This window comes from Neofelis nebulosa, chromosome 7 (assembly GCF_028018385.1).
Source record: "Neofelis nebulosa isolate mNeoNeb1 chromosome 7, mNeoNeb1.pri, whole genome shotgun sequence".
NCBI classification, from domain to species: Eukaryota; Metazoa; Chordata; class Mammalia; order Carnivora; family Felidae; genus Neofelis; species Neofelis nebulosa.
This window is the reverse complement of record NC_080788.1, coordinates 148,009,156-148,034,492: the sequence shown is the minus strand read 5'-3', so window position 1 is coordinate 148,034,492 and position 25,337 is coordinate 148,009,156. Positions and strand designations below refer to the sequence as shown.

The 25,337-nt window shown below is 64.5% G+C and overlaps 1 gene segment (V, D, J or C); it reads left to right on the top strand.

Annotated features, from left to right (window-relative positions):
* Nucleotides 1-11,201: 11,201 nt before the first annotated feature.
* Nucleotides 11,202-24,818, top strand: LOC131518010 (Ig gamma chain C region-like). The segment is given in 8 exon segments: nucleotides 11,202-11,328; nucleotides 11,541-11,840; nucleotides 11,974-12,281; nucleotides 14,877-14,970; nucleotides 23,197-23,487; nucleotides 23,770-23,802; nucleotides 23,930-24,259; nucleotides 24,368-24,818. Coding segments are annotated over 8 exon segments (1,812 nt in total).
* Nucleotides 24,819-25,337: the final 519 nt, after the last annotated feature.

Sequence of the window (25,337 nt, the reverse complement as noted above, 5' to 3'; positions counted from 1 at the left end):
CCCTCAGATGAGGCGGCCCCTCCTGACTTCATCCTGCCTGGGGCCAGGCCTGTCCACTCGTGGGGACACTCACCCCGGTGCCCCAAACGGGCAGAGGCAAGCAGTCCTGAGTGCCCAGGGGAGGGACCATCCCGGACACCCACATGGACGCTGAAAACAAGCCCCTCCCACTGAGCAGGGCCACCTTCACAAACACACACACACGCGCGCACACACGCACACCTGACCCACCGGGCCTCACACGGGACAGTGTGCCAGGGCCCAGACCGGAACCAGGCTTGGGAACCCTCACCGTGGACCCCAGCCTGGTCCCCACCCCCTCCCACACCCATCGGCTACTCAGCAGCCCATCCACACGCCGACCACACTGACCAGCCCTTCTTCTCCCCAGGACACTGGGTCCCCTCCCCACACACACCAAAACCCCCACCCCCGGCTGGCCTGACACTCGCACCCACTCGTTCGCTAGGGTCACTCCCTGCCACCCTCTCGACCCTTCCCTGGGCTCTGCTCACCCTCCCACCCTCTGGGCCGGGTCCCCAGGAGAACGGGTGTGGCGGTCAGGCTGCCTTCCCCCCAGACAGCCCCAGCACAGCGCGGAGCAGAGAGGGAGCGCGTCCCCACGGGCCGGGCCCAGGCGGGAGGATGGGGGCACCGAGGCCGGTGCCCTGCGGCTACGGAGGGCCGCGACCGTCACCCCGGGAACCACTCCTATGGGCAGGCATGGCACTGACTGCTCCCTTCCTGTCCAGAGCTGCTCCTGGACGACAGCTGTGCGGAGGACCAGGACGGGGAGCTGGATGGGCTGTGGACCACCATCTCTATCTTCATCACGCTCTTCCTGCTCAGCGTGTGCTACAGCGCCACTGTCACCCTCTTCAAGGTGGGTGTCCCCGCCCCGCCCCGCACTGTGGCCCGCTGTCCCAGCGCTGGGGACCCACTGGAACCACGCCATCCCCACACTGACTCGACGCTGCCCCCACGCTGCCCCCAGGCTGACCTCACCACGTTGACCCCGTGCTGACCCCACGCTGACCCCACGCTGACCCCGTGCTGACCCCACACTGCCCCCAGGCTACCCCCACGCTGGGGACCCACTGGAACCACGCCATCCCCACACTGACTCGACGCTGCCCCCATGCTGACCCCGTGCTGACCCCACGCTGACCCCGTGCTGACCCCACACTGACCCCACCATGACACCACGCTGTCCCCACTGTGACCCAATGCTGCCCCCACGCTGACCCCACGTTGCCCCCACGCTGCCCCCACGCTGCCCCCAGGCTACCCCCACACTGGGGACCCACTGGAACCACGCTATCTCCACACTGACCAGACGCTGACCTCATGCTGCCCCCAAACTGACCCCACGCTGCCCCCACGCTGCCCCCACGCTGCCCCCAGGCTACCCCCACACTGGGGACCCAATGGAACCACGCTATCCCCACACTGACCAGACGCTGACCTCATGCTGCCCCCACACTGACCCCACCATGACCCTACTCTGTCCCCATGTGACCCAATGCTGTCCCCACACTGACCCCATACTGACACCATGCTGTGGACCCATTGTCACCATGCTGTCTCCCCTGTGACCCCACACTGACCCCATGCTATCCCATGCAGTCCCTACACTAACCCCACACTGACCCCACGCTGACCTCGTGCTGCCCCCAACTGACCCCATGCTGTCCTAACCGTGACCCGATACTGACCCCACGCTGACCACATGCTGTGGTCCCACTGTCACCATGCTGTCCCCACGCTGTTCCCACACTGACCCCATACTGCCCCCACGCTGACCCCATGCTCCGCCACGCAGACCCCACACTGACCCCATGCTGTCCACCTACTGTTACCATGCTGTCTCCCCTGTGACCCCTACTGACCCCATGCTGTCCTGCTTGTGACCCCCATGATGACCCCAGCCTGTCCCCATGGTATTCCCATGCTGTCCTCGCAATGACCCCAGGCTGTCCCACACTAACCCCACGCTATCCCCACGCTGACCCGTGCTGCCCCCCACACTGACCCCATGCTGACCCCATACTGTGGACCCACTGTCACCATGCTGACCCCACTCTGACCCCATACTTTCCCCATGCTATTCCCTAGCTGTCCCTGCAATGACCCCACGCTGTCCCCACACTGACTCCATGCTGACCTCACACTGTCCCCACACTAACCCCACATGTCCCAACCGTGACCTGATGCTGACCGCACACTGACCACTTGCTGTGGTCCCACTGTCACTATGCTATCCCCACACTGTTCCCACACTGACCCCCACGCTCTCCCCTCTACCCCATGTTATCCCCATGCTGTCCCCGAAATGACCTCATGCTGACTCCATGCTATGGACCCACTGTCACCATGCTGTCCCCATGCTGTTCCCACACTGACCCCACCTTGTCCCCACACTGACCCCATCCTGACCTCACACTGTCCCCACACTAACCCCATGGTGTCCCCACCATGACCCAATGCTGACCTCACACTGACCCTACACTGACCTATGCTGTGGACCCACTGTCCCCATCATGCTGACCCCACGCTGTCCCTACAGTGACCCCGTGCAGACCCCACGCTGTGGGCCCACTGTCACCATGCTGTCCCCACGCTCTTCCCAAACTGACCCCAGGCTGTTCCCACACTGACCCCCACGCTATCCCCTCTGTCCCCTCCCAGTCCCCATGCCATCCCCATAAGACTCCCTCCCACTCAAGTGGTCCCAGGGAGGGGGGTGCCTGGAAGGGGGGCTGTCCTCAGGGGTCCCAACCACGTCACCTCCTGCCCTCCTGCTGCAGGTGAAGTGGATCTTCTCCTCGGTGGTGGAGCTGAAGCGCACGATCGTCCCCGACTACAGGAACATGATCGGGCAGGGAGCCTAGGGCCAGCCATCCTGGGCGGGTGTCAGCGCTGCCCCAGACCCTGCGCAGGATCCCGGTGCATCAGCCTGCTGCCAGGCCTGCTCTCCCGCCCTCTGACCTCGCCACCCTCTGACCTCACAGCCACCCTGGGCCTGCGCCCTCGCCCTCTGGCCTCGCGGCCCCTGTGAGCTGTATCCTGCGCCCTGAACCCCCATTTGGAGAATCGCGTGGACGGCAGGTTGTGCCCCAACCTGAGCTGGTGGAAGCCCGCTGGCCGCTCCACGGCGGCCGCCAGGCTACTGCTGTGGCCGCGCACGGTCAGCGGGCACGCTCATCCTGGAGGAGGCGGGCGGCTGGCGATCCCAGTGTCTGTCTGGCAGGGACCGGCCTCTGTGCGAACCCCATCCAGGCCAGGCTCCAAGACTCAGGGTTTCCCCAGAGCAGCCACGTCGGCCCAGATCCTGAGGAAGCTTCCGACGTGTCACTAACGGTCAGTCAGATCTTCTGCTCCAGAGGAGACTGTGCAGACAAGGGCCTGGGCCTGTGGCTGCTGCAGGAGCCCCGTGGATGCCGGGGACAGAGTGACATCCAGCCAGACAGGCCTCCTGCAGAGGGGTCTGGTGACCTGGTCCCCGGGCCAGTGGGACACAGCCTCGGTGGACACAGGTGGAAGGTGCCAGGAGGCCAGGGCGGCAGGCCCAGCCCGCCCCACCCTGTGGCCGGGGCCTGAGTCCCAACAGGCTCACGCGGGGGGTGGGAGAGAGAGATAAGCCCACGGCCGGGCGGACCCCCAGGACTGGCTCTCCGCCCTGTCTTTGGGTGGGTGCCAAGTCGGGGCCCCCACATGGGAAGAGATGGCCACGCAGGGGAGGAGAAGCAGAGCCCCCAGCCCCAGGGACAGACGCCCGGGGCTCCCACACATGGGAAAGCCACTGCTGAAGCTTGGCTAGCTTGTTTTATTCTTTTTAAATGTCTGGAGCTCCTTGATTTCCATTTGCATTTCTTTCTTTCTTTTTTTTTTATTTTTTTTTTTTCTTTTTTAATGACAATAAAATATCCTTAAAAACTCCATAACCGGCTGGGGAAAGTCTTCCTCTGTTGACGCGCCCCGTGAAATCCACAGACTGGCCGTGCCGTGTGTCAGTCCCTCCAGCCGTGGGAGCAGGACCCCCGGCCCCTGGGGTTCCCGGGGGGTGAGGTGCGCCGCAGGCGCGAGGGGTCACGTGACGCCTTGTGGGGCGCAGGGGGAGCATCCTGACCTGGCCAAGGGCACCGCAAGAGGCACCTATTGGGTGTGTATTAGCACGGGCTGCTAGCAAAGCACGACAGTCCCGTGGTGTGGACAACGTGCACTGATGTTTCCACGATTCTGGAAGCTAGCAGGCAGACCCGGGTGTCATGGGGCTGGTGGCCCCTCAGCATGTAGACGCCGTGTCCTCACACATCCGGCCCGCTATGCGTGTCTGTGCCCCGACCTCCTCTTACAAGAGGAGGAGTGAGTCCATGGTGAGGACCAGTCACACTGGATCAGGACTCACCCTAGCGACCTCGCTTTAACCTATTACCTCTCGAAAGACCCCATCTCCCAATACAGTCACATTCTGGGGTCCTGGGGGTCAGGGCTTCAAGATTTGAATTTGGGGAACACATTTCAGGAGAGTTGGGTCCAGGTGGGAGCACCAGTGAAGGCCAGGTCGGGTGAGGCCCGGGGGAACAGCACTGTCCCAGGTAAGCGAAGCTGGACACCAGCCCAAGGGGTCAGGACACTCAGTCGGGGGGAGGCCCAGCGAGAACACCACCACCCGGGGGTGGGGGTGGGGGTGGGGGTGGGGGGCAGAAAAGACCAAGTTCTACAGGAAGAATGCCAAGTGGGGGCGGGCAGTCCATTGGCGTCAGGAGGCCATGGGGTCCCTGGCCAGCAGCGATGGAGTCGGGATTCTGTCCTTGCAGTGCCTGGGGGTCTCGGGTCCTGGAGGTGCCCCGGGTTGTGGGAGACACGTGCACCTCGAGGGCAGAGGCGGGACCACACCTGCCAGCCCTTCCCAGTAAGGGCCCTGGGGAAGGGAGGCCAGCACGGGGGGATGCGGTCTTCTGGGGACGCAGTGGGAGAGGGGAGTGGGCTCTGAGTGTGCAGGTCAACAGCCCAGGCCGAGGCCCAGGGCGGGCAGAGAGTCGTGGCCAGCGCGGCCACGGTGCCTCAGGACTGCTCAGGGAGCACCTCCCACCTCCCCGTGGGCAGGGGCTGCCTCACCAGTGGGGGCCGCACCAAATACAGGGCAGCTGTGGGGAGAACGCCCCGGCCCCCAGGGATCCTGGGGGCTCCAGGAGACCACACCATCCACACGGCTTGCCCAGCACCCCCTCCCTCTCGGTCCCCGGGCCCTGGGCCCCCGCTCCATCCCCTGGACCAGAGATCAGTCTCCATCCTTCCCACCCTCCCACCGGAACGCCGGGGTCTTCGGCAGCTGGTTGACCCCATGGCCTCCGCGGGAACACGGGGCATGACCATACCCTCCACTCTCAGGGCGGGAACGCCCGCTCTTTGAGAGCAATCTCCCAGCAGGCCCTGAGGCCCCCACCTGTGGCCTTCCAATAACGCCATACCACGTGGGCCCCCCCTCCACGTTCCCCCAGGGACCCACACACACCTACGTGCCTCCCCATGCAACCCCTCAGACCCCCTAAGGCCCTGCAGGCTGCTCCTGGGTGAGCCCTGAGGTCGGCCTCCTGCTGCCTGCCGCTCCTCAGGGACCCCCTACCCTGGGCTTCCGCTCAGACACAGGCCTGTGCGCATCTCCCTTTGCCCGTGTTCACACCTCCACCTGTACCTCACACACACACGGACCAGCGGGCTGGCCTCACTCCTGCTCCTGGGACCTACCTGGTCCTGCCCTCCTCCCACTCGCACTGGGAGGGAACCAGCTGGCGCCTGAACCCTGTCCCCACGGGGGGCCCAAGACGCACAGACGTCAGCGTGGGTGGCGGCGGGAAGGGGAGGATGCGACTGTGTCCCCACATTGCGTGTGTTGGAATCCTAGCTCTAAGTGTCATGGTGTTAGGAGGCGGGGCTTTGGGGCACCAGAGGTCGTCAGGGTGGAGCCCCCACGACTGGGGTTAGTGCCCTTATGAAAAAGCGAGCTGCCTCCCCGCTTCCGGCACGTGAAGGGGCAGAGAGAAGACGCCGTCCGTGAGCCAGGCAGCGGGGACCCCCCAGACACCACGCCTGCTGGTACCTGATGTGGGCATCCAGCCTCCACACCCGTGAGGAGTGTCTGCGGTCTCTGTCGGGCCAGCCAGACGGCTGGACAGGAGCCACCTGGACGGGCGGACCTGGAGGAACGGGGTCCCCCAGGCCCCCTGGCCCAACTCCCTACCCCCGGGACCCAGGTCGGCCGGCCATCAGCGGGGTACAGGGCCACGAGACCGCCCCCAGGGGCTGCTGAAGCCCCAGCCTGCGTGGGGCAGGCACATCAGCCCCGCGCTCCCGGACCACACGCAGCAGGCAGTGGACTATTAGAGGCCCCCCAGATGGCGGCTCGGTCACTGCACAGGGGAGGGCCCCCTACACCCCCTACACCCCACGCTCAGACACTGCCCGGGGAACCAGGGCATCTGAGTCTGCAGGGAGCTGGGCCGGCAGAGACACGCCCAGAGCCTCAGAGGCGCCGGAGCCCCGCCCACCCCGCTGCCTGAGCTGCCGCACCTGGCGCCCCATCCGCAGGCACTCGGGTGCTGACCGCCCGGTCCCTCGGAGAAGTCATCTTTTTCTTTTTAGAGGGAGAGAGTGTGCAGGGGGAGGGACAGAGACAGAGACAGAGAGGATCCCAAGCAGGCCCCACACTCAGCACAGAGCCCCATGCAGGGCTCGATCCCGGGACCCCGCCATCAGACCTGAGCCGAAAGTAAGAGTCAGACACTCATCCGAGTGAGCCATCCAGGCGCCCCCTGTAAGGAGTAATCTTTTGGTGCATTTCAAAGTCTTGCAAAATATTTCCTGTAAACATATTCCGCTCTCAGAGTATCCAGAATGTGCAGGGCACTCCGGCAAATCAATTGGGAAAATCGCACAATTCGGTAGAGAAATGGACACGAGAATCGAACAGATGTTTCACAGAGGCTATCCAAATAGCCCTCAAACATACAGAACGGACGCTGCGCTCCACCCGTCACAGAGAAGTGAAAATTTCTGAAAAGCCACAGGAGAGAAAGTGGTTCTGATTCCAACGGCGGTCGTTGTCTCAGACTAAACCTTTGCAGGCACAAGTATAAAGTGGAAAAACTGCCCGGCAGACAGTGATTTGAAGGCATCAGAGGACAAGCAGACACAGGCAGACACGGGGAAGACTGTGCCCTGGAGAGATTGGTCTGAGGGCAAAGCCCAGTCCTTGCCACAGCTGCAGCTAGAATGCAGGGGGAGCGGGCAGGCGTCCAGGCACAGGGGCAGGTCGTGGGGTTCGGGGCCCCACCTCAGACAGGTGCAGCTAGAATGCAGGGGAGCGGGCTGCCGTCCAGGCACAAGGGCAGGTCGTGGGGTTCAAGGTCCTCCCTCAGTCAGTGCAGACCAGCGACGAGGCCAGGGTGCTGCGTCACGACCTTTATACAACGTGTGTCGGGCCCACCTGCAGACTGAAATCAGCCAGGTGGGGACAGAAATCGTAATCGGCTGAACGTACCAAGGTAAGTGTTGCGTGTGAAGACGTTTCAGCCACGTAAGAACACACACAACGTATGTATGGAAGGGTAACGTGCGTGTGCCACCTGCTCATAACATATGTATGGTGTTAGGTTACAGTACAAATGTTTTTCCTGTGAGCAGTGCGGTCAAACAGTTTGGAGATGGTCCTGGCCAGTGCTGTGTGACAACGGACGAAAACGAGCTGCTGAGACTGAAAGGACAGATGTAACACTGTCACTAATGCAGACGACACAAGCACGTACGATGAAAAGGCAGCGGAATCCACACAGCCCTTAGAACCAGCAAGAACAGCAGCAGGGGCTCCAAACAAACCCAGGAAGCAGTCGTGTTCCGCTGCGTCAGCAGAAACCTGCTAAGAACGCGTCATCGAAAACGAGGCACGATTCACAGCAACCCAAGGACCTTCCGAAGAAAGAAAGCCCAAGAAACGGCAACTCCGGCAACGGACCTGAAAGGGCTCCGAGTGTCTGGAGAAAACCGCCTTCGGGGGCGGGCCGGCACCGTGGATGCCGCGCTACACCTGCCCGCCCTGCCCACACTGCCCCCGCACCCAGCCCTCCACCGTCAGCAGGGCCTTCCAAGGGCTGGGCGGGGGTCACCTTCCCCCTGCTCCCCCGGCACACACCCGGGCACACACCCACAGTCCAGAAGCAGCAGGGTCGCCTGTCTCCTGTCTGCAGGCAGGACGCAGGCAGAGGCCAGAGCGGAGCTGCCCTGGGCTGAGTTGGGCTGAGCTGGGCTGGGCTGAGCTGAGCTGGACTGAACTGGGCTGAACTGGAATGAGCTAGCTAAGTGGGATGGGCTTGGCTGAGTGGAGCTGAGCTGAACTTGACTTAGCTGGGCTGGGTTGAGCTGATCTGAACTGAGCTGGGCTGAACTGGGATTAGCTGGGTGGGTTGGGCTGAGCTGGGCTGTTCTGGACTGAACTAGGCTTAACTGGGCTGGGCTGGGCTGGGCTGGGCTGAACTGGGCTGAGCTGAGCTGAACTGGGCTGGGCTGGGCTGGGCTGAACTTGGCTAAACTGGGCTGAACGGAGCTGGATTGGGCTGAACCAGGCTGGGCTGGACTGAGCCAAACTGAGCAAAGCTGAGCTAGGCTGAACTGGGCTGAACTGGGCTGGAATGGGCTGAGCTGAACCAAGCTAAGCTTGGCTAGGCTGAGCTGGGCTGGGCTGGGCTGACCTGAGCTGGTCTGAACTGAACTGGACTGAGCTGTGCTGAACTGGGTTGAACCAGGCTGAACTGGGCATGGTAGGCTAAGCTGGACTGAGCTGAACTGGTCTGGTCTGGGCTGCTGGGTTGAACCAGGCTAAGGTGGCTGTGCTGGGCTGAGCTGGACTGAGCTGGGCCGGCTGAGCTGGGCTGGACTGAATTGTGCTGAGTTGGGCTGAGCTGGGCTAAGCTGAGCTGAGCTGAGCTGGGCTGGGCTGAGTTCAACTGGTCTGAGGTAGACCGGGCTGGGCTGAGCTGAGCTGATTTGAACTGGGCTGAACTGAACTAGGCTGAGCTAGGCTGAGCTGGGCTGGACTAATTGTGCTGAGTTGGGCTAACTGAGCTGAGCTTGACTGAGCTGGGCTGAGCTGCACTGAGCTGGGCTGAACTGGGTTGAGCTGGGCTGAGCTGAACTGAGCTGGACTGAGCTGGGCTGAGCTGGACTGAGCTGGGCTGAACTGGGTTGAGCTGGGCTGAGCTGAACTGAGCTGGACTGAGCTGGGCTGAGCTGGACTGAGCTGGGCTGAGCTGGACTGAGCTAGGCCAGCTTGAGCTAACCTAGGCTGAGCTGGGCAGGCTGAGCTGGGCTGGACTGAATTGTGCTGAGTTGGCCTGAGCAGGCCTAAGATGAGCTGAGCTGGGCTGGGCTGAGTTGAACTGGTCTGAGGTGGACTGGACTGGGCTGAGGTGAGCTGGACTGAGCTGAACTGAACTGGGCTGAGCTAGGCTGAGCTGGGCTGGCCTGAATTGTGCTGAGCTGGGCCAACTGGGCTGAGCTTCACTGAGCTGGGCTGAGCTGGGCTGAGCTGAGTTGAATTGGTCTGAGGTGGACCGGGCTGGGCTGAGCTTCACTGAGCTGGGCTGAGCTGAGCTGGGCTGAGCTGAGCTGGACTGAGCTGGACTGAACTGGGTTGAGTTCAGCTGGGTTGCGCTAAGCTGGGCTAAACTGGGCTGGGCTGGGCTAGGCTGAACTAGGATGAACTGAACTAGGCTAAGCTGGGCTGGGCTGGGCTGGACTGGGCGGAGATGAATTGGGCTGGGTTGGGCTGGGCTGGACTGAACTAGGTTGAGCTGAACTAGGCTAAGCTGGGCTGTGCTGGGCTGAGCTGAGCTGAACTGGGCTGAGCTGGGCTGGGCTGGGCTGAACTGGGCTGAGCTGGGCTGAGCTGGGCTGAATTGGGCTGAGCTGGGCTGAGCTGAACTGAACTGGGCTGAGCCAGGCTGAGCTGGGCTGGGCTGAATTGTGCTAAGCTAGGCTGGACTGAGCTGGCCTGAGCTGAACTGGGCTGGGCTGAGCTGGACTGGGCTGGGCTGAACTGGACTGAGTTCATTTGGGATGGGCTAAGCTGGGCTAAACTGGGCTGGGCTGGGCTGGGCTGGGCTGGGCTGAACTAGGTTGAACTGAACTAGGCTGAGCTGGGCTGAACTGGGCTAAGCTGAGCTGAAGTGGGCTGACCTGGGCTGAATTGGGCTAAGCTGAGCTGAACTGGCCTGAGCTGGGCTGAGCTGGGCTAGTTCAGCTGTGATGGGCTAAGCTGGGCTAAACTAGGGTGGGCTGGGCTGAGCTAGGCTGAGCTGGGCTGGGCTGAATTGTGCTGAGCTAGGCTGGACTGAACTGGCCTGAGCTGAACTGGGATGGGCTGAACTGGGCTGAGTTCAGCTGGGATGGGCTAAGCTGGGCTAAACTGGGCTGGGCTGGGCAGGGCTGTACTAGGTTGAACTGAACTAGGCTAAGCTGGACTGAGCTGGCCTGAGCTGAACTGGGCTGGGCTGAACTGGGCTCAGTTCAGCTACGATGGGCTAAGCTGGGCTAAACTGGGCTGGGCTGGGCTGGGCTGGGCTGGGCTGGGCTGAACCAGGTTAAACCGAACTGGGCTAAGCTGGACTGAGCTGGCCTCACCTGAACTGTGCTGGGCTGAGTTGGCCTCTACTGGGTTGGGCTGAGCTAAAGTGGGTTCAGCTAGTTGGTTTGGTCTGGCTGAATCAGGCATCAGTGAGTCAAGCAGGGTGTACTGTTTTGCTAGGTCCAGTGGCCAAGGTCAGTGAGGCTACATTGAGTGGGACTGAGCAGGTACGACAAGCCTGGCTGGCAGGCTGAGCCAAACGGAGCTGAAGGATTTTGGTGGAGTTTGTGGACTGAACTCAGATGAGTTAGCCTGCTTGAAATCGGGTCTCCTGGGCTGACGTGGGCCAGGCCGGACCAAGGCGGACTCCCGTGACCTGAGCTGGTCTGAATCAGCAGAGCTAGTGAGGCTGGGTGTGGAGCGGGTTAGTATCACTGCTCTCAGCCGTCCTGACGCGAGGCCACGTGGACTGGTCGGTCTCACTGGACTGAGGGGGCAGCGTGGACAATGAGCTGGGGTCTGGGCTCCGGGGAGGAGTCACCACCTGGGGGAGTGGGGGAGGACTGATCTGGGCTCTGCTATGAGTGGGGCCTGTAGTCGGGCTCCCCGGAGCCTCCGCAGGTCAGGACACGAGTCAGACACCTCTGCTCCCCAAGAACCCCACGTTCCTGCCACTCAGGGCTGCGGGCAGGGTGTCCTGGCCAAAGGTAAGAACACCCCTGCTTCTGGCAGGGACACAGGGGTTCGTGGGAGGGCGTTGCTAGCAGACTCGGGGAACAAGAGTCCAAAATGAGCATCTGCCCCCTGAGGCTGGAGAAGGGGTCCCCGTGCGCCCCTCCACCCGACCACCCCGCTCTGCCCCACACTTCTCCCCCTCAGACTCCGCCGGTCAGCACTGACACTGCCTCTGCCCCCACAGCCTCCATCCAGGCCCCCCTCGTCTTCCCCTTGGCCACCTGCTGCAAAGGCACCATCGCCACTGCCCCGTCCGTGACACTGGGCTGCCTGGTCACGGGCTACTTCCCGATGCCGGTGACCGTGACCTGGGATGCAGGGTCCCTGAACAAGAGCGTCGTGACCCTCCCCGCCACCCTCCAGGAGACCTCTGGCCTCTACACCACCACCAGCCACGTGACCGTCTGGGGCGAGTGGGCCAAACAGAAGTTCACCTGCAGTGTGGCTCACGCGGAGTCCCCCACCATCAACAAGACCGTCAGCGGTGAGCCAGGGTCGGGCTGGAGGAGGGGGGCAGGCGTGGCGGGAGCGGCTAGGAGAAGAGGAAGGCGCCTGGGCGGGCACGTGGGTGTCGTGGGCTCAGGGGGCTGACGCCACGCTGCGACCTTCACCCCTAGCGTGTGCCATGAACTTCATTCCCCCCACCGTGAAGCTCTTCCACTCCTCGTGTGACCCCCTCGGTGACACCCGTAGCACCATCCAGCTCCTGTGCCTCATCTCCGGCTACGTCCCAGGTGACATGGAGGTCACCCGGCTGGTGGATGGGCAGAAGGCCACGAACATGTTCCCGTACGCTGCCCCCGGCAGGCAGGAGGGCAAGGTGACCTCCACCCACAGCGAGCTCAACATCACGCAGGGCAATCAGGTGCTTTTGCTTTTCTGTACGGCACAAAGACTTCTTTTAATAAATAGATTTTGTTTTTTAATTTATTGAAGTACAGTTGACGCACAACATTCTGGTGGCTTTGGGCGTGGAGCACGGGGATGGGACAGTCTGTGCACTATAAACAGCTCACACCCGTGTGCCACGTTTGTTGCGAACGATGAGCCAATGTGAACGGATTACAGCTGAGTAAAGTCCGGAGTTCACAGTAAGGTCCACCCCTAGTAGGTTCTCTGAGCCTGCACCCTGTCCGCGGTGCTGCCCCAGTCAGCCTGCTGTTCAGGCTGCTGTCCTCGTGTCTCCCCCACTACCGTTTCCTACAGAAGAATCGCCCGGCCCGAAGATCCCCTCTGCCCCACCTGTTCCTTCCTCCCTCCCCCCAAACGCCCGGCAACCGCTGACCTTCTCGCCGTCACACTACATGTGCTGTCCCCCACATCACGCGGTGCGGATGGTGCAGCGTGTAGCCTTCTCCAGCTGCTCCCTCCCCTCGGGGCACACGGGCCGGCACGCGGCCCACATGTGCTCACGGGGTGCCGACTGCAGGGCTTCTCGGCACGGACAGACCTTCCAGTGGCCCTGCCACGAGGAGGGCAGGTGTGTGTGCTGGCCTGGCAGCCCCAGCCCTCCTCCACCGTCTGTAAGAAAGAATATCATGTCGCCCAAGGTCACTTTGCTTGAAAGAGGCACCCCCGGCGGGGGGAGATGGTCCGCACCATCCAGGTGAGGGTACTACACAAATACCTCATATGCCTGCACATAATACTGCATATACACAGTAAGCATCTGCAGGCGCCTGGAAGCAGGTGCCCATAAGGGGAGGGGAGGGGTTGCTGAGACGCTATGGCAACAAGTCAGGCTGGAATGAGCCAGGCCCCGGGCCAGGCTGGTGTCTCACGGCTGCCCTGGACGACCACCACCGCAGGCTCTGACGCCGCGGGTCGGGGAGAGGCCCCTGGAAGGGACATCCGTGAACACCTCCAAAGCATCTCTTTGTTCTTGTAACCACACGGTGAATGTTTCTGAAAGCCAAACCCAGAGTTCAGCGCGATGGTTGAAAAGCGTCAACACTAGGTAATTTCATCGCCTCACCAACTTTTCTGTGAAAGGATTATTCTGGAAAGGACGGGCCTTGCAAACCTAGGCTGGGACGGGTGTGTGGTCTCTGACAAAACCCAGCGCCTGACGGCCCACATCCCACTGCCACGCCCTCGGCAGCCGAGGCAGCCCTCCCCCACACTGATCCGCCACAGCAGGTGCCCCAGAGCCCCGTGATGACCCCACGAGGGACAGCGACCGGCACCACGCCAGGGGCACTGCATGGGGACCAGGGGAGGGAATTAGCTGTCCAAGGGAAGTACGATGTGCCACTTTGTCTTGCCAAAACCCTGCCTTTAGAGGTGCCTGGGGCCCCATGTCCCTAACGCACGGTAGCCGGGACACCCTCGAGGGTTTTGCCAAACTCATCGGTTCCGGTGATCTGACCAGAGTTGTGTAGATGGATGTGCTTCTTGAGCAACCAGGGGCCCACAGCTTGCAGAGGACCCTAACTGCCGGGCACCGCGAGAGGGGGCCGGGCTGCGGGAGCCCGGAGTGTGGGGTGCACACTCCCTTCACCGACGCTGTGACCGATGGCATGTGCAAAGTGGCCACTGCAGTATTTCCAGGACCACGGGCTCCTCCATCACCTTGTCCTGCCCCACGCAGGGGGCGGGGGTCTGCTCCCCTCCCCAGAAGCCCAAGGGTCTCTGTGAACTCCGTGGGGATGGGGGCACAGAAGAGCCATTGCTGGATTCCTAAGATCAGGACCTAAGGAGACATGGCTTCTCGTGGGAGTCAGGCCCTGGGCCCAGTGCAGCCGTCCAGCTACGGCCAAGGTGCCATTCTGGGGAGCCCCGGGGACCGAGCGGGCCGGACCCACCCAGCCAAGGCCCCAGACCCCAGGAGGAGCCCAGAGCCCTCGCTCACATGAGTGTGCGCAGGGCAGAGAGCCTCGCACCACAGGCCGAGGGCTCCAGGCACACCCACAGCCCAGCAGGCCCGGATTGGGACTTGGACGTGGTGCGGAGGCGTCCCCATCGAGGCCTAACACCGCAGTAAGCGGCAGCCTGGGGTGCACACTGTGGTTGTCCAAACACAGGGGCTGAGGGTTCACGGCCCCCTTGCACGGGCAGCACAGGGACCACACAGGGTCTCTCAGCTGCAGGGACATTTTCAGGTTAGGTGACCACCACAAACTCTGTCCCTGCACATCAGGCTTCTGTCTGTCCTCTAGGGTAGTAGCTTCCCTCTGACCATGGGCAGATGACCGTGACCGTGGCTGAAGCCAGAGGAAGACAGCGTCCCACCAGGGAGGCCACACTGCTGAGTGGACGGGACAAGGCCCAGGGCGGGGCCTCAGGCTATGGGTGGGTCAACCTGTCCCCACACCACACGCCCAGGTGAGAGCGGGGTTCTTGTGCCCTCCTTTGGGACCGCAGCTACCCCCCACAACCCACCCCCACACACCCAGGCCCTCTGAGACAGAAAGTACCCAGAAGAAAAGGGAACTTCAGGAAGCGTGTCGCCGAGCCACCTAGTTTCAATCCTGTTCTTAGTCTTCCCACGGCTGCCTGGGGGCTAGGAAGGGGGCTATAGGCACAGAGCTCAGCCACAAGGAGCCACATGTGCCTGGGGCCAGAGCCGGAAGGGCCGAGGTGCTGGGGCCAGCCTTCCATCGCCCCAGCCCTTGGTGAGTAGGCTCCGCATGGAGAGAGGGCGGCGTGGGGGCAGCAGAAGCAGCGCAGGAGCCAAGGAGAGACGGGGCCCCACGGAGGGGCCGGAGCAGCCAGCATGGGGGACACAGGCTGCCTGGGGGCCAGGGCACCGGCCAGGGCAGGGACGAGGGAAGCACGGGCAGGAGCGCCCACGCCAACATTGCTGGACGCACCGGACATGGCAACTGGGCCTTCAAGGAACATGATGGCCATGGTGGGCCTGAGGCCTGCCCTTTGCCATCTGTGCTGGGAGCCCAGGGCTGGGCTAGACTGAGCTACTGCAGGACCAAGGCCGACACGGACAGACAGGCCTAAGGTGAGGGCACAGGGAGAGGCCGGCCCAGCACAGGGGAAGAAGAGGACCCCAGATGGCCCGAGGGTCCTGTCCCGGACACTGGGGCTGGCTCTGGCCCCAGGCCAGGGTCAGAGGTGCTGGCCATGGGGTCCTGGACTGCAGCAGATGAGCAGGGACAGAGCACGAGGGGCTGGCAGGGGCTCCCGTGCGCTCTCCCCTGCACAGGGGCAGACGGTCAGGAGCCAAACCTGGGCTAAGGAGTCTGGAATGGGCAGCTGAGACCGGGGCAGCCCTAAGAACACACAGTAGTTGCGGGCTGAGCTCGCCTGTGGGGGAGAAGTCATGGGGCAGCAAGGGCAGAAAGCAGCTGTGGTCCATTAGCTCCAAGGACCAGTGGTGGAGTTTGTGTAGGTGAGCAGGGGCAAGGGAGGCCAGGAGGCGGAGGGGCTGCCCCAGGAGCTCCCAAGGTGCACACAGAGCTGGTACAGGTGAGTAGCAGCAAGGGGCAGGGAAGCAGGGGTAGGGGGTCGGGGCAGGAGAGACAGGGCTACCCCAGGAGCTCAGGAGAACCAGCAGAGCTTCTGAAGGTGAGCAGGGCCAGTGGGAGAGCAGAAGAGGCAGGGGGATAACAGAAGGGACAGGAGGCTTGCCCCAGGATCTCCCAGAGAGCACACAGAGCTGGTACAGGTGAGCAGCGGCAGGGGGCAGGGCAGCAGGGGTAGGGGGGTGGGGGAAAGAGAATCAGGGCTGCCTAGGAGCTCAGGGAGGCAGGCAGATCTTGAAAGGGTGAGCAGGGGCAGGGAGAGGACAGGAGGGGCAGGGGGAGGGCATGACAGGCAGGGAGAGAGCAGAAGAAGCATGGGAGAACAAGAGGGACATGGGGCTGCCCCAGGAGCTCCCAGGAAGCACACAAAACTAGTACAGGGAGCAGAGGCAGGGGGCAGGGCAGGAGGGGCAAGGGGAGACCAGACAGGGAAGAAGGAGAGCAGAAGAGGCAGGGAGAGAGCAAGAGGGGCAGGGGGAGATCAGGAGAGGTGGGGAGAGAGCAGGAGGGGCAAGGGGAGAGCAGAGAACACACAGAGCTGGTCAGGTGAACAGGGGCAGGGGGCAGGGCAAGAGTGGCAGGGGGAGAGCAGGAGAGGCAGGGCTACCCCCAGGAGCTCAGGGGACCAGGCAGAGCTTTGGAGGATGAGTAGGGGGTTGGGAGAGAAGGAGGAGCAGGGGGAGAACAGGAGGGACAGGGGAAGAGCAGGAGGGTCAGGGGAGCGCAGGAGGGTAGGGGCAGGGCAGGCGGGACTGGGGGGAGGACAGGAGAGTCAGGGCTCCCCCAGGAGCTCAGGGGAGCCAGCAGAGCTTCTGCCGGTGAGCAGGGTTCCTGGGAGGGCAGCAGGGGCAGGGGGAGAGCAAGAGGGGTAGGGTTGCCCCAGGAGCTCCCTGGGAGCACACAGAGCTGGTACAGGTGAGCAGGGGCAGGGGGCAGGGCAGGAGGGGCAGGGGGAGGGCAGGAGGGCAGGAGCGAGGGCAGGATGCGCGGTGTTGTCCCCAGGAGCTCCCAGGGAGCACACAGAGCTGGTACAGGTGAGCAGGGGCAGGGGAAGGACAGCAGGGGCAGGGGGAGAGCAGAAGGGACAGGCAGCTGCCACAGGAGCTCCAGGGAGCACACAGCTGTACGAGTGAGCAGGGGAAGGGGGCAGGGCAAGAGGGGCAGGGGGAGGGCAGGAGGGGCAGGATTGTCTGAGGAGCTCAGGGGAGCAGGCAGAGCTTGTGAGGGTGAGCAGGGGCAGGGGGGCAGGGCAGGAGGGGCAGGGGGAGGGCAGGAGGGTAGTGGCATGGCAGGAAGGGCAGGGGGAGGAAAGGAGAGGCAGGGTTGCCCCAGGAGCTCGGGAGAGCCAGCAGAGCTTGTGGGGGTCAGCAGGAGCAGCAGGGTGAGGTCAGGAAGGGCAGGGGGAGAGCAGAAGGGACAGACAGCTGCCTCAGGAACTCCTGGGGGCACACAGAGCTCGTACAGGTGAGCAGAGGCAGGTGGCAGGGCAGGAAGGGCAGGGGGGAGGGCAGGAGAGGCAAGGTTGCCCCAGGAGCTCAGGGGAGCAGGCAGAGCTTGTGAGGGTAGGCAGGGGGGTTGGAGAGCAGGAGGAGCAGGGGAGACCAGGAGGGGCAGGGGGAGGGCAGGAGGGTAGTGGCATGGCAGGAAGGGCAGGGGGAGGAAAGGAGAGGCAGGGCTGCCCCAGGAGCTCGGGAGAGCCAGCAGAGCTTGTGGAGGTTAGCAGGGGCAGCAGGGTGAGGTCAGGAGGGGCAGGAGGACAGCAGAAGTGACAGACAGCTGCCCCAGGAGCTCCTGGGGGCACACAGAGCTGGTACAGGTGAGCAGGGGCAGGGGGCAGGGCAGGAGGGGTAGGGGGAGGGCAGGAGGGCAGGAGCGAGGGCAGGATGCGCAGTGTTGTCCCCAGGAGCTCCCTGGGAGCACACAGAGCTGGTACAGGTGAGCAGGGGCAGGGGGCAGGGCAGGAGGGGTAGGGGGAGGGCAGGAGGGCAGGAAAGAGGGCAGGATGGGCAGTGTTGTCCCCAGGAGCTCCAGGGAGCACACAGAGTCAGTACAGGAGAGCAGGGGCAGGGGCAGGGCAGGAGGGGCAGGGGGAGGGCAGGAGAGGCAGGGCTGCCCCAGGAGCTCAGGGGAGCAGGCAGAGCTTGTGAGGATGAGCAGGGGTTGGGAGGGCAGGAGGGGCAGAGGGAGAACAAGAGGGGCAGGGCTGCCCCAGGAGCTCCCAGGGAGCACACAGAGTCAGTACAGGAGAGCAGGGGCAGGGGCAGGGCAGGAGGAGCAGGTGGAAGGCAGGAGGGGCAGGATTGCCCCAGGAGCTCAGGGGAGCAGCCAGAGCATGTGAGGGTGAGCAGGGGTTGGGAGGGAAGGAGGAGCAGGGGGAGAGCAGGAGGGGCAGGGGGAGGGCAGGAGAGGCAGGGCTGCCCCAGGAGCTCAGGGGAGCAGGCAGAGCTTGTGAGGATGAGCAGGGGTTGGGAGGGCAGGAGGAGCAGGGGGAGAGCAGGAGGGGCAGGGGGAGGGCAGGAGAGGCAGGGCTGCCCCAGGAGCTCCCGGGGAGCAGACAGAGCTGGTACAGGCGAACAGGGACAGGGGGCAGGGCAGGAGGGGCAGGGGGAGGGCAGGAGGGGCAGGGGGAGGGCAGGAGAGGCAGGGCTGCCCCAGGAGCTCAGGGGAGCAGGCAGAGCTTGTGAGGATGAGCAGGGGTTGGGAGGGCAGGAGGAGCAGGGGGAGAGCAGGAGGGGCAGGGGGAGGGCAGGAGAGGTAGGGCTGCCCCAGGAGCTCGGGAGAGCCAGCAGAGCTTGTGGAGGTTAGCAGGGGCAGCAGGGTGAGGTCAGGAGGGGCAGGAGGACAGCAGAAGGGACAGACAGCTGCCCCAGGAGCTCCTGGGGGCACACAGAGCTGGTACAGGTGAGCAGGGGCAGGGGGCAGGGCAGGAGGGGCAGGGGGAGGGCAGGAGAGGCAGGGCTGCCCCAGGAACTCCCGGGGAGCAGACAGAGCTGGTACAGGTGAGCAGGGGCAGGGGGCAAGGCAGGAGGGGCAGGGGGGAGGGCAGGAGAGGCAAGGTTGCCCCAGGAGCTCAAGGGAGAAGGCAGAGCTTGTGAGGGTAGGCAGGGGGGTTGGAGAGCAGGAGGAGCAGGGGAGACCAGGAGGGGCAGGGGGAGGGCAGGAGGGCAGGAGCGAGGGCAGGATGTGCAGTGTTGTCCCCAGGAGCTCCCTGGGAGCACACAGAGCTGGTACAGGTGAGCAGGGGCAGGGGGCAGGGCAGGAGGGGTAGGGGGAGGGCAGGAGGGCAGGAGCGAGGGCAGGATGCGCAGTGTTGTCCCCAGGAGCTCCAGGGAGCACACAGAGCTGGTACAGGTGAGCAGGGGCAGGGGACAGGGCAGGAGGGACAGGGGGGAGGGCAGGAGGGGCAGGATTGCCCCAGGAGCTCAGGGGAGCAGCCAGAGCATGTGAGGGTGAGCAGGGGTTGGGAGGGCAGGAGGAGCAGGGGGAGAGCAGGAGGGGCAGGGGGAGGGCAGGAGAGGCAGGGCTGCCCCAGGAGCTCCCGGGGAGCAGACAGAGCTGGTACAGGCGAACAGGGACAGGGGGCAGGGCAGGAGGGGCAGGGGGAGGGCAGGAGGGGCAGGGGGAGGGCAGGAGAGGCAGGGCTGCCCCAGGAGCTCAGGGGAGCAGGCAGAGCTTGTGAGGATGAGCAGGGGTTGGGAGGGCAGGAGGAGCAGGGGGAGAGCAGGAGGGGCAGGGGGAGGGCAGGAGAGGTAGGGCTGCCCCAGGAGCTCGGGAGAGCCAGCAGAGCTTGTGGAGGTTAGCAGGGGCAGCAGGGTGAGGTCAGGAGGGGCAGGAGGACAGCAGAAGGGACAGACAGCTGCCCCAGGAGCTCCTGGGGGCACACAGAGCTGGTACAGGTGAGCAGGGGCAGGGGGCAGGGCAGGAGGGGCAGGGGGAGGGCAGGAGAGGCAGGGCTGCCCCAGGAACTCCCGGGGAGCAGACAGAGCTGGTACAGGTGAGCAGGGGCAGGGGGCAAGGCAGGAGGGGCAGGGGGGAGGGCAGGAGAGGCAAGGTTGCCCCAGGAGCTCAAGGGAGAAGGCAGAGCTTGTGAGGGTAGGCAGGGGGGTTGGAGAGCAGGAGGAGCAGGGGAGACCAGGAGGGGCAGGGGGAGGGCAGGAGGGCAGGAGCGAGGGCAGGATGCGCAGTGTTGTCCCCAGGAGCTCCCTGGGAGCACACAGAGCTGGTACAGGTGAGCAGGGGCAGGGGCAGGGCAGGAGGAGCAGGTGGAAGGCAGGAGGGGCAGGCGGAGGGCAGGAGAGGCAGGGCTGCCCCAGGAGCTCAGGGGAGCAGCCAGAGCATGTGAGGGTGAGCAGGGGTTGGGAGGGCAGGAGGAGCAGGGGGAGAGCAGGAGGGGCAGGGGGAGGGCAGGAGAGGCAGGGCTGCCCCAGGAGCTCCCGGGGAGCAGACAGAGCTGGTACAGGCGAACAGGGACAGGGGGCAGGGCAGGAGGGGCAGGGGGAGGGCAGGAGGGGCAGGGGGAGGGCAGAAGAGTCAAGGCTCCCCCAGGAGCTCGGGTGAGCCAGCAGAGCTTGTGCCAGTGAGCATGGTTACCTGTAGAGCAGGGGGGGCAGGGGGAGGGCAGGAGGGGCAGGGCTGCCCCAGGAGCTCAGGGGAGCAGGCAGAGCTGGTACAGGCGAACAGGGACAGGGGGCAGGGCAGGAGGGGCAGGGGGAGGGCAGGAGGGGCAGGGCTGCCCCAGGAGCTCGGGAGAGCCAGCAGAGCTTGTGGAGGTTAGCAGGGGCAGCAGGGTGAGGTCAGGAGGGGCAAGAGGACAGCAGAAGGGACAGACAGCTGCCCCAGGAGCTCCTGGGGGCACACAGAGCTGGTACAGGTGAGCAGGGGCAGGGGGCAGGGCAGGAAGGGCAGGGGGAGGAAAGGAGAGGCAGGGCTGCCCCAGGAGCTCGGGAGAGCCAGCAGAGCTTGTGGGGGTCAGCAGGAGCAGCAGGGTGAGGTCAGGAAGGGCAGGGGGAGAGCAGAAGGGACAGACAGCTGCCTCAGGAACTCCTGGGGGCACACAGAGCTCGTACAGGTGAGCAGAGGCAGGTGGCAGGGCAGGAAGGGCAGGGGGGAGGGCAGGGGAGGCAAGGTTGCCCCAGGAGCTCAGGGGAGCAGCCAGAGCATGTGAGGGTGAGCAGGGGTTGGGAGGGAAGGAGGAGCAGGGAGAGAGCAAGAGGGGCATGGAGAGGGCAAGAGGGGAAGATAGAGGACAAGAGGGGCTGGAGAGTGGGCAGGAGGGGCAAGGGGGAGAGAAAGAGGAGTAGGGCTGCCTCCACAAACTCCCTGGGAGCTCAAGGAGCTGGTACAGGTGAGCAGGGGCAGGGGGCAGGGCAAGAGGGACAGGGGGGAGGGCAGGAAGGGCAGGAGGGAGGACAAGAGGGGCTGGAGAGTGGGCAGGAGGAGCAGGGGTAGGGCAGGAGGGGGAGGGGGGAGGACAAGAGGGGCTGGGAAGTGGGCAGGAGGGGCAAGGGGGGAGGGCAGGAGGGGCAGGGGGAGAGAAAGACATGTAGGGCTGCCCCAGGAACTCCCTGGGAGCACACAGAGCTGGTACAGGTGAGTAGGGGTAGGGGGCAGGGCAAGATGGGCAGAGGGGAGGGCAGGAGAGGCAGGGCTGCACCATGAGCTCAGGGGAGCAGGCAGAGCTTGTGAGGGTGAGCGGAAGCGGGGGGACGGCAAGAGGGGCAGGGGCTGCTGTGGGGCAGGGTTGCTTCCGACAAGCTGTAGGCAGGAGGACACAGTGACCCTGGACTGTCCCCGGGGACCTGAGCTGAGAGAGCTTCCTGCAGCAGGCAGGGTTCTGGTGAGATCTGGAGTCTGCAGGGGCTCGGGGGTGGGAGTTTTGGCCAGGGGTAGGGCTGCCCCAGGAGCTCCCTGGGAGCACACAGAGCTGGTACAGGTGAGCAGGGGCAGGGGGCAGGGCAGGAGGGGCAGGGTCGAGGGCAAGAAAGGCAGGACTGCCCCAGAGGCTCAGGGAGCAGGCAGAGCCTGTGAGGGTGAGCAGGGGGTTCGGAGGGCAGGAGGAGCAGGGGGAAAGCAGGAAGGGCAGGGAGAGGGCAGGAGAGGCAGGGCTGCACCAGGAGCTCAGGGGAGCAGGCAGGGGATGTGAGGGTGAGCAGGGGCAAGGGGGAGGCAGGAGGGGCAAGGGCTGCCCCAGGAGCCTCAGGGGTGAAGGGCAGAAGGACTGAGCTAAGAGCAGCCCTGGACTAGGTGGGAGCTGAGCGGTACGGCACACAGAGACCACGAGGGCGGGGCCCAGGTGAGCCTCCCTGGACACGGGAGGGCGTGAGCCTCCTGAGGCCCGGTGGACAAGGTAGGGGGGAGAGGCGAGCCTGGGTAGGAAGGTCTCTGGGGCTGAAGGGACAGCGGTGGCCACAATCTTAGGCTCAGGGGCGCTGACCCCGCTCTGGAGGCTCGTGCGGATGGGGGACAGAAGGCTGGACATGACAAAGCCAGGAGGGGTGGCTCAGGGCAGTGGACCCGGTGCAGGGAAGGGGGGAGCCTGGGAGTTTGAGGCAGGGCCGCCAGCCTGGAGTGTGGGTGGGAGGGGAGGCCAGGCAGGGCCATCAGACTTAGCAGAGGGGTCGGGTCTGGCTGGGGACGTGGGGTCTGAGGTGCTGGCACCGTGCACGAGAGGACAGCCAGGGCGGGGCAAGGCTCCCACCGGCACTGAGGGGCAGGCAGGCTCAGGAAAGACCTCGGCTGAAAGAGGGCTCTGGGGACAGGGAGGAGCTGGACAGGCCCCAGGGCACGGGCACTGAGTGAGCCCAGGAAGGCCTGAGAGGGGCTCAGGGCAGGCACGGGATCCGGCGCCCGGGCGCTTTAGCTGCAGAGCTGACCCAGAAGATGTGAGGCCTGGAGGGCAGACGGCAGGCCACGACGAGGACTCCGGGCTGAGGGGCACGGGCAGCGGGTGGCAGAGGCCTGCTGTGTTCAAGAAAGGTCCCGCTGGCCCAGGGCAGATTCAGGCTGGGACAACAGGGCAGTGGGCTCAGGGCCTCAGCAGAGGCCCGTTGGGAGCAGGGGCCACCGGTCAGAGCTCAGACGGATGGCTCGGTCAGGCCGAGCACCCACAGGAAGCCCGAGTGGGGACCCAGGGGCTGGGCCCAGGAGACTCTAATCCAGCAGGAGGTCACCCAGCACCGACCGGGCCCATGGGGCCAGCACCTGCGGCCGCAGAAACACGAGGCCCTGGGGCGGCGGAGAGCTACGCCGGGCGGCCGGTCTGCAGACTTCCAGGAGGGCCACCCCAAGCCCGCGCACCTGATACCCTGCCCGGACCCTCCCAGGAGCGAGACCCTTGTGGTCACACGGCCTCCTCTCTTGCAGCCTCCACCACGCCCCCATCGGTGTTCCCACTGGTCTCCAGCTGCGGGACCACATCTGGCTCCACCGTGGCCCTGGCCTGCCTGGTGTTAGACTACTTCCCTGAGCCCGTGACCGTGTCCTGGAACTCCGGCGCCCTGACCAGCGGTGTGCACACCTTCCCGTCCGTCCTGCAGGCCTCGGGGCTCTACTCTCTCAGCAGCATGGTGACAGTGCCCTCCAGCAGGTGGCTCAGTGAGACCTTCACCTGCAACGTGGCCCACCCGCCCAGCGGCACCAAGGTGGACAAGACCGGTAAGAGGGTGTCCACTGGGAGACAGACCACGCCAGGTCAGCTGGTCCACCTGGACCCCGGGGCACAGGAGAGGCACCTCTGTCCCCCAAGCTCGGGGAGGAGGGCCTCTGGGCCTGGCTGCCTGGTCCAGTATGAGCACAGGCTGCACACCCCCACCATACTTCATCTCCACTGGCAGGCACCAGTCTGGGGACGCCCCCCTGACCTGCCCTGACCTAGCCCACCCCAAGAGCTGTCCCCACCCTTGGCCCCCACTAACCTCCAGTCTGGTCTCTCTGCAGTGCCCAAACCCTGCGACTGTCCCAAATGCCCAGGTGAGTCAGCAGGGCACCGCCCTGCACACCAAGGCCATGGCCCGCATCCAGGAACTGCCTGGTGGGGGGAATGTTCAAGAGGAGCCCCCCCAAATGCTGACCCCCTGCACTGTGTCTCCCACACCAGTTCCTGAGATTCCTGGGGGACCGTCCGTCTTCATCTTCCCCCCAAAACCCAAGGACACCCTCTCGATTTCCCGGACGCCCGAGGTCACGTGCTTGGTGGTGGACTTGGGCCCAGATGACTCCAATGTCCAGATCACATGGTTTGTGGATAACACCGAGATGCACACAGCCAAGACGAGGCCGCGTGAGGAGCAGTTCAACAGCACCTTCCGTGTGGTCAGTGTCCTCCCCATCCTGCACCAGGACTGGCTCAAGGGGAAGGAGTTCAAGTGCAACGTCAACAGCAAAGCCCTCCCCTCCCCCATCGAGAGGACCATCTCCAAGGCCAAAGGTGGGCAACAGGACAGATGGGGCACAGGGAGGTCGAGTGGGGCCTGGCGGACCCAGGCCAGCCCTCCACCCTGGGAGTGACCATCTGTGCTGATCTCTGACCCCACAGGACAGCCCCACGAGCCCCAGGTGTACGTCCTGCCTCCAGCCCAGGAGGAGCTCAGCAGGAACAAAGTCAGTGTGACCTGCCTGATCGAAGGCTTCTACCCGCCTGACATTGCCGTCGAGTGGGAGATCACCGGAGAGGAAGAGCCAGAGGACAACTACCGGACGACCCCGCCCCAGCTGGACAGCGACGGGACCTACTTCCTGTACAGCAGGCTCTTGGTGGACAAGTCCCGCTGGCAGACGGGAAACACCTACACCTGCTCGGTGTCACACGAAGCTCTGCACAGCCACCACACACAGAAATCCCTCACCCAGTCTCCGGGTAAATGAGCAGCGCGCCCGGCCCCCCAGCAGGCCCCCGCGGGCTCTGAGCGCCCACCCCTGTGTACATCACCCCCCGGGCAGGCACCCTGCGTGAAATAAAGCACCCAGCACTGCCCTGGGACCTGTGACACTGTCGTGCGTCTTTCCGAGGCAGAGCTCAGGACACCCAGGCCTCTGGGAGGTGCGGGCAGGCCAGGCTCCGAGGCTCAGGGGTCACCATTCACGGGAGAGTGTGGGTCCCACCAGGGGCAGGGACCTGAGTGGGCAGGTCTGCACAGGCGGCCAAAACTCATGGCCGGGAGCCGCCTGGGACAGAGAGAGGGCTTGGCCAGGGGCTACTCAAGGCCGCAGGGGGGCGACAGGGAACGGAGAAGCCCTCCAGAGCCCCTCAGGGAACGGGGCGCACGGTCTTTCCCACGTCTGGACCCGCCCAAGCTGTGGGACGCTGGCCTGTCCTCTTCCGCTGCTCCCCCCGTCCCCTGGACCTCTTGAGAGCTCTGAGTTGTAGCTCTGTGCCAGTGCAGTAGCCAGGCCTGACCCATGCTGTGAGGACAGGCCCTCACCCTCCCTCAGATGAGGCGGCCCCTCCTGACTTCATCCTGCCTGGGGCCAGGCCTGTCCACTCGTGGGGACACTCACCCCGGTGC